Source organism: Limulus polyphemus, unplaced genomic scaffold (assembly GCF_000517525.1).
Source record: "Limulus polyphemus unplaced genomic scaffold, Limulus_polyphemus-2.1.2 Scaffold1495, whole genome shotgun sequence".
In the NCBI taxonomy this organism is placed as follows: Eukaryota; Metazoa; Arthropoda; class Merostomata; order Xiphosura; family Limulidae; genus Limulus; species Limulus polyphemus.
The window spans coordinates 60,520-69,796 of NW_013667105.1; the positions used below are offsets into that span (position 1 = coordinate 60,520).

Sequence of the window (9,277 nt, forward strand, 5' to 3'; positions counted from 1 at the left end):
TTCGTGAATGCTCTAGCATTTACTAGAGATGTGTTAGTCTTGTATATATAAGACGGTCACAACGTGATGGAACAATGAGTAATTTAACTGAGTATTGTCGAGCATGAGCACGTGAGACATTCTTTGAGAATAATAGCGTTTGTTATAGAGCGACTGTTGAAATTAAGTGTATCGGTAAAGTTGTATTCGGAAAGAATAAACCAGTTTTATTTAAGAAAGGACTTGTGTCGCTAAAGTTTCGTTGGAACGAATTTACAGAAAATTAATTAACGAACGAATGGAGACGTAACAGTAAGTTTTCAGAATCTCTATTCTTGAGGATACTTTTGAACTAATCTTTTGGAAATAATGGACCTAAATATCACATGCATCAAATGCATATTTTACATGTAGATGTGTTGTAATTATTAGTTCATTATTTTGTATTTTTATAACAGCACATTTTGACACTGCTATAATATGTTTTGTTTTCCTTTTTGCTAATCCAGATGTGTTTCATTTCATACTTTTAAACATAGACACACATTATTGATGTTTCTAGCTTAGGAGTTTTGCTATTGGCAACATTGTTTCACAATTTATTAATACTTTAGTATGTGGGAGTAATATAACACTACACTTCTGCAAAGGAAAGCTGATATTGAAAAATAAAAATTTACATTTCGAAATCTGTATATTATTAAATTGGTATTTTTCAACTCTCTCTCTCACACACACACATACGCACAATGCTTATTTATCCTTCTGAGTTTGCAATTTCAAAATTTCTTACAGCTGAATTTGAAAGTAAATTCATTTCTTTGATGTAATTTTTCACAGTGATTGCTGAGGTAATTTGTTTAATAAAAAAACTGTAAAGATGAAATATTATTTAGAATATAAAATCTAGAGCTGATATCAGTATTTCTGATTTGTTCACTCATAGTATTTTAGTAAAAATGAAAAAGGTTGATTGAACACCTACACTGACTTTTGTAACATAAATTGCTTTTATAATGTTCAAGAAAAAGGAATGATTTTCAGTTTTTATGGTAGTTTTGAAAACGTTAATTATTAAATGAAGAAACATTGTAGGTTTTACTACTAGATAAGTTTGTAGATACTTGTAAACTGTTCTGAAACTCAGCATGCACTATTATAGTATAAACTCATTCTTAACAATAGGACAGCTGGTACAATAGCTGAAATACGAACAAGAATTGCTTCGTTTAGTCAACGCAAGAAACAACTCATTCATCGGCTCTCTTCTCAAGAACAACATAAAATTGTAGCAAGTGAAAGTTCGGAGAGCATAGGTAGGAATGAGCCTAACTTCCAACAAGTATGTTTTTCTTTTTTTTAATGATTGTATAATTTAGATTGGCAATTACAAACATGCAAATTAATCCATTGTTTTGTGCATTTGTTTTAAAGTATGTAAATAATTGTAATTATTTGTAGACACTTTTGTTTCTGCAATTATCTGATTTTCATAGATCAAAGTTATGCAACTTTTCATTTGTTATTTGTTTTCCTTCTGTTTATTGTTCACACCAACAATATGGTTGATAATTTTCACTATGATATAGGTCCAGCTTATCTCTCTCTCGTTAGTTTGTGTTCAGGGTTACTGATGAGGAGTGGAATTCTATGAATCTAGTATAATCCAATAACACGCATTCATCAAAGTGTAGATTGAACTGGACCTATCTTGAACTTAGACTTCGAGATTAAACAATTTTCAGAATACTAAGCTTATTTATTATACTTACTATTGTGTGGCTATACAATGTGAAGAACTGAATAGTGGCCAATGACACTTTTTCTTCACTTCACCTACCCAGTGTATAGGTTTTTCTCATAGTGACTACAAGTGAATTACTGTTAGAACTTACTTAAAAAATGATGTAATATCAAGTACTATAATTGTAATAAACTACAGAATTATATCTGTTAACATTTTATTTCACTTAATAGACATTTAGGTATTCAAACACTTGTTTGTTTGTTGTTTTTATCATAATTCAATTTCTAGTATTGTAGTTTCAGATGTTAGTTAATATTATATTTTTTGATTGGTTTGAAGTCATTTTCTTTTGTTTCAGGTGGAGATATTAACCACAGTAGGAACACTTCTAGCAGTTTATCAGACTCGTCCGGGTCAGGTTTGGAGATTCGGTATCTGAGGAATTCCAAAGGCCAGCAAATCAAAGATGAAAGGTATGTCAACGACTCTAACCAAAATTTATCCTAATTTCAGAAATAAGAAGTATGACTTGTGAATATTAATTTATCAACCTTTTTTTTTGGCATGCATGAAAAAACAACATTGTTATTTCCTTAAATTTAATACAGATTTTTGTGACCTTGAAATCATGTATAGCACTGTAATCTACCTGTTAATCTTTAGAAGAATCTTTCCAAAGTTGCTGCTAACAAAATAAGATGTCTTTATTCTTTGTTGAATAACACGCATATCTTCTCTGATTTTGTCAGAGTTGTCCTGGTTTCTGCACAGAAAGTTCCTATTGTTATTTTCTCTTCTCTTCCATTTAATCGAAGAGCTAGTCAGTGGAATACTCGGTAAGTATAACCCAATTTACTGCATTTATTCAGATCCTGTGCTTTTAAACCTTAATCACATAGTCATTAAAATAACATTTTGTATTGAAAACATCTGAAACAGTCTAAGAAGAGTTGATTTTATGATTAGTTAATTACATGTATGTGTTAAAGAACTTTTAAAACTGGAAACTAGAAAAACGAAATTTTCCTCACTTTGCTACTGTTTTTCAACTTACATAACAGTTCCAAATAACAAACATAAAAGTAGCAATATTATCTCTTAGAAAATATTTTTTTAAATTAATTTTGTAGTAGAAGTTTGTAACGTATTATGTGTGTGTGTGTGTGTGTGCATCCCAGATATTTCATAGTCTCAGAGTTATTTGTTTCCAGAAAAGATGATGGCAGTGAAAAACAAAGTAATCCCAATCTGTTCACAGTACAATCAATAATGGTCTTGATTTTACTGGCTATCCTAATTGAAGTATTACCTAACTGAAAGCTTGCAGGGTAATTTCATGTTTTTTTGTAGTTAATCCATTCTTTTCACTTATTACAATTAATTTTTACATGACAAATGGCCTGGTGGTTAGGGTGCTCAACTCTCAATCTATGAATTATGGGTTTGAATCCTATCAACGAACATGCTTGCCCCTTCTCTCATGGGGAAGATATAATGTGAGGAGAGTGTGCTGCTATGAAAAGTTCCCTTCAATATCTTCATATTTTTGTTTTGTAACCAAACTGAGTTTTTATGTGTTTTGAAGAAACTTGTGCATCCAATATTTTTTGAAGATAAAATTGGATCTTAATTGACTGAGCACAAAAGGATCGGTTTTAAAGAATTGTAATGCAGAATTCCTAGAATGATCAGTAATATCTCCTTTCTTTTCTTTTTTTCAAAGAAAGCAGCTTATTCAATTTTTATGCTTATCAAAAATAATCTGAGAAGATCCCAGGATTCATGAAAACTTTGAGATTAACCTTATCAATTTCACAGATCCAGCTATGAATGTATATTTTGTAATATTATATAATAATTTATTTTTGTCCTTTAGAATCAAAATTCACACCAAACATGCTCGCTCTTTTAGCCGTGGGGGCGTTATAATGTGATGGTCAATTCCACTATTCATTAGTAAAAGAGTAGCCTAAGAGTCGGGGGTGGGTGGTGATTACTAGCTACCTTCCCTCTAGTCTTACACTGCTAAATTAGGGACGATAGTGCAGATAGCTCTCGTGTAGTTTTGCGTGAAATTAAAAAAAAACAAAAAAACTAGAATCAAGTTTAAAAAACTGCTGTATGTGTTAACAGTGTTCAATAACAGTATCATAAATAAGATATTTTATATCTATGTTTTTTAAGGTTATTACCCTTGAAATTGGAGTTTTCATTATTTAAACCAAGAAACTTTGCTCTTCAATATTTATTCATTTTTATTTTGGCAATTTTCTTTTCAAGTGGAGATTCTAAGCAAGATGGAGGGAGGAGAAGACAAATATCTGGAAATCGCCAACTGTCAGTTATTAATGATAGCCTTGAACAACTAGACCTACTTCGTTTGATGGGGTTTGAAAGACCAGAAGATGGACAGGTTTAGTTAAATTTTTTTTCAATTACATTTGTAGACATTTGTTACGTATTCTTTAATCTTTAGAAATTGTGAAAAAATTAAGGTGTAAAAAAAAATTTTATCTTATTCATTTAATTTTTTTTCAATATTCAGTTTTAAAAAATTAAATTTTATTAACATGAGCTAACTTTACATACAACTGCGTACATAAACAAAAACATATACTTTTCTGAGGAATCTTGTTTCCCATACAACTTGATCATAAAATAGAATAATATGTACAGCACTTTACAGTAAGGAAGAATATTTTTAAAACAGGTATGAAGTTTTGATCACAAGTTTTAATGGTAAAAGGTTTTTGTATTTAAATCAACATTCAACAGTCTAACATTTTATTTGAGTTCTAGAATTGATAGTGGCTATTTATGCATGTGCATATCAGTCAGTCTGCATGGATTGACAGATATTTATTTTTGCTGAAAAGAGGAACAAATAGAAAATCAATAAATGTGGAAGTGTTGTGCAAAATATTTGCATAAAATTAGAAATGTGTGGGGAAATAACGAACAAACGCATACAGAGATGTGTCTGGGTATTTGTTAATTGTGGGATTGCTTGATTTTATTAATAAGGTTTCTCTCATTTTTCTTCTGTTAATGTGAGGTTCATGTTTTAGAACTGTGACATTCTGTTCTTCATCACTTACGCTATCCCATATATAGAAAACATTAGCTTATATCACAAATTTGGAAAAGACTAGCACGAAAATACAACCGTAACATAATGACTACAGTTATTTCCCCCCCTGCAATAAAAATTACACACATGTTAAGAAAGTCCATGAACATATGAACAAAAACAACTACGGTTTTTCTGAACAGTCACGGTACTAAAACATGAACCTGACATCAACAGAAGAAAAAATCAGAGAAACCCTTTTTAATAAAATCAAGCAATCCCACAATTAACAAATACCCAGACACATCTCTGTATGTGTTTGTTTGTTATTTCCACACACATTCCTAATCTTATGCAAATATTTCACACAACATTTCCACAGTTTCATATTTATTAAGTTTTTGTTTGCTTTTTCTGTTCAACTACAAATAAATAATATGTCCATTCTAAAATTTAAATAAAATGTTAGATTATTGAATGTTTAGTTAAATACTAGAACCCTTTTTTTTATTATTAAAACTTGTGTACTTGACTTGAGATTTATTGCACCAGTAATCAAAACATCATACCTGTTTTAAAAATATTCTTCTTACTGTAAAAACTGTAACTTCTAACAAAATAAAACTTGTAATCAGTAAGTAAACTCAAAACAAAACCGCTAGTTTTACAGTTTTGTATATGTTTTTAAAGGCATACATCAAATAGCATATCTACATCACTGGCTAACCTAAGAAATAACCCTGTTTTATGTGGTGTATTAGCATTGATGAAACTATTGATTTTCAAGCATCAAATAAAATATAGAAAAATGGGATTTCTTTTGCATTTGACTGTTGTATTTTAGTTCATTTTGCACACTTATTTGTTTTGTACTTTTATGTATTTTGAATTATTAAGTTTAACCTATACATATTCATTTATGATATAAACTCAAACTAATATTTTCACATCTTCAAAACTGAGTGTCTTGTAACTCTGGAATTTTCTAGGATATCTCATTTAGCCACCTACTGACACCTTCTCACTACTACTTACAACGACGATCTAAGTCACAAGATACGGAACAATGTGGACATTCAAATTTTCAGTTTCATTTTAATCGGTGTTACTCTTACGACCCTTCTTTGTCTACAGGAGCTTGTCCACACCCGTCATCCCCAGGAGTTACATCAGATAAAAGTATGTTAAGTTACATTTTGGCTTTTAAGTCAAAAGTGGCTTACTTTAACATAATGTTTGTACGAAAATCACATTTTATAATAATAAAGCAGTTTGTGATTTTGAATATTACTTTCTTTTGTTTGGCCAAATATTTTTCTTTGCTAAAGCTGGTTAGTACATAAAAAAAATCTGATTTTAACATATAGTAAATGTGTTCTTTATGTTTAAATAACAATATTTAATATAAACATATGTGATTCTAACTTAAAGATTCTAGATCAGTTTCTGATTCAGAATTTCACTCTAACCCAACTTGATGTATTAATTGCTTAACTACCGCTCCTTATACTTCACTCACATTGAAGATTCCAGATCAGTTTCCGATTCAAAATTTCACACTAACCCACTAAATAATTTAATTATCACTTCTTATACTTTGATTCACATTAAAGATTCCAACTCAACTTGGGGTATTACACATTAAATGATTTAAGTACCATGTCTACTAGTTGGCTCATGTAACTTTTAAAATTCCTGTCTGGGTGGGGCCTAGTGGTTAGCGTGTTAGGTTGTGGATCAAAGGATTCAGAGATGCTAGACTTGATAGTGTTTAACACACTTTCAAATATGTATGCATTAAAAAAGCTGATAGTCAATCATGTTACTCACTTCAAAGAACTAGAGAAAACCCTTATGATGTTAGCTGGTCTCTTTCCCTCTGATCAATAGTTCAGAATTAGGGATGGTTATAACTGGACCCTAGGTGTTCTGACCTCATGATTTAGCCACACACAAGGTGCCATTCAAATTGATAATTCCAAATTGTAATTCCTAACCCTAAAGGTAATATAAAAAAAATTGAGTGTTTCAAACATACATTTAAATGCATTGCCAAGTTGTGTACTTGCAGCTGGTTACAGTTAAAATATTTTCTATTTATTGTTCAGTTGGACCCAACTTTTCGTTATTCACACTCTATACTTGTAAGAGCTTAGAAAAAAGACAGTGTTTAATTGGGTGTCGAGAATGTACTACTTTAACATTTTGATGCATGTAGAAATGAAAATAATTGGAAGATGGTTGTCTTTCAGTTTTTAATGTTTATATTCATTTAGCATTGGAAATAAGTAGAAGCTTCTAGAAGATGGTTGTCTTTCAGTATTTTCATTTTAAAGTTTTCTTGGAAATTTACAGAATCACCTTGGAAAACACTAATGTTCTCTCTTTTATGAGAATTTAAGTTCTGCTCCGTTAAAGACAGCTGAAATAGATTAAAGAGATTTATTAAAATCTTTACTATTAGGATGATTTTCACTCTACTGTAATTCATGAATAATGTTAAAATTATAAGATCATTCAAACAAATTATATTTTTTCATCTGTAAATAATTACTGTAAAAGATGTTGTCCAGTATTTTTAATTGAAATCTTTCAACCTCAATTATTAAAATGCAAAACCATACATTTACATCTATTGCTTTGACATTTTTCAGATGGAATTAGTCTCTTATAGCACTGATAGTAAATTAACTAGTCTAATCTGAACTGATAAATACTTCAACCCTAGTATCCTGCATCTTATGTTCAGTGCCTTTTTGTTGTTTGCTGATAAATCTAATTGTATCAGCTGTACGATCTGATGAAGAACGCTAGCTCGAAATGCCATCTTTCTTTAAATAAAAATTTCCTAATTTGATGAAGGTGCATGCACGTGTGCATCTAACTCCATTGAAAGTAACCAACTTTTTCTTACAAATCTTTTTAATTGTATTTAATATTCAACGGGTTTTAATGCCTAATAATAGCTTTAAAGAAACAGATAGATAAATAATGAATAGTGTTGAAGTCTAATAATAACTGTTGTAAGGTCACTAACAGTTAACACTAACCCTTAATACATAAAGGTAATTATGAAATCTCAGTATTGTTACATTTTGTAGAAGTACACTGTTTCTTTTATATAAACGTGGTTTAAACTGAAAATTCACAAAAGATAAGTTTCTTAGTAATATTTTGAAAAGCTGAGGCTGTTCTTCAAAGTTTGAATGCCAAATTTTGCATCAGTTTACAAAACAATTATTTCTCGTTTTTCTTTTTAATATTTTATGTACTGTGGTAGATTGAAGACTGTTTCAAACTACTAATGCAGACTGAAGCATGATTACCTATGTAGCACAAGGGGATAAAGGTTATTACCCTATACAAAATTAATTTTCACTCACCACTTAAAAGCTCTTTAGAAATAATCATTTGTTTGAATGCATCTTTTGATGATATACTAATGATTTCTACTTGTGTATAACAGAGATGGAATATATTTATGGCCTCAGCTCTTACTCTGACCTTACAAAACTTCCTTATAATCCTCATCTACTGGATGATCCTGAACTTGTGACTGGGAAGCACAGCACTGTGTTGACATTTCCTTCATACATTGTAAGTTGCGTATGTTTTAAGCATTCTAATCCACTAAGAATGCATTTAGTATTTTGGAATAGAGCAAGTTCAGACACTGTGAATAAAGTAAGAAATTGATAAACAAAATTAAATTTCTTTAAACTTTAAGGAAGCATTAGAAAAATATAAAATGACAACGAGAATTCTACCTTTGGAAGATCATCAAACTTGACATTAAAAATGGATAAACTATATCAGGTATTTTGATAAATAACTTTACAATCAGAAAAAAATTGACAATACTATTTTAACAAGTGACTCTACATGTTTTACCTTCAGAAAGATAAAAGATTAAAAGTGTTTTAATAAACAGTTTTATTGGTAAAAATCATACAATGCTACCTTTTTTTAGGCAGTTTTCCTTAAATATAAGTCAAAAAGGGTTGAAATCTAACATCAGCTGAAAACAATTAACTGTAATGAGGGATCTTTCCAGCTCTCCAAACTCATGCAAGCTTAATAAAATTCATTTTAGATTTTTCAACCTAAGCTGAGCAAAAACAAAAACTTTTCTTAATGTTTTTTCCCACAGTTGTATTTAACTCAAAAATATCTGGATGTTTGATCTGAGAATATACACACACGCACGCACAGAAAAAACCATACAATATAATATATAAATACTAGCCTCGACCCACAAAATATTTGTTGTAGTTTTCATGCCCTTCACTTGAATTTTCCTTATTCTATCATTTTCATACACACACACACCATTTAAGCTATGCTTTTGTGCAAGCATTATGTGTTAGATTGATAAATCGTGGTCTATTTGAAAAACTTTTACATTGTCAGACAGACAACCTCTCATAGACATAACTTTACTTAATAAAACTACATGTACATAATTATTTAATAAAATTACA

The 9,277-nt window shown here is 30.1% G+C and overlaps 1 protein-coding gene across 2 annotated transcripts in view; it reads left to right on the forward strand.

The window, feature by feature from the left end:
• Window positions 1-9,277, forward strand: part of LOC106463832 (CDK5 and ABL1 enzyme substrate 2-like) — a 47,316-nt gene that overhangs the window by 25,264 nt on the left and 12,775 nt on the right. Inside the window, exons 2-7 of one of the 2 annotated variants that reach the window (XM_013923910.2) lie at window positions 1,165-1,295; window positions 2,085-2,199; window positions 2,476-2,562; window positions 4,007-4,139; window positions 5,786-5,975; window positions 8,263-8,393. In XM_013923910.2, coding sequence (XP_013779364.1) covers window positions 1,165-1,295; window positions 2,085-2,199; window positions 2,476-2,562; window positions 4,007-4,139; window positions 5,786-5,975; window positions 8,263-8,393 — 787 coding nt within the window. The remainder of the gene's footprint in view (window positions 1-1,164; window positions 1,296-2,084; window positions 2,200-2,475; window positions 2,563-4,006; window positions 4,140-5,785; window positions 5,976-8,262; window positions 8,394-9,277) is intronic. The other variant, XM_022391447.1, reaches the window with a different exon arrangement.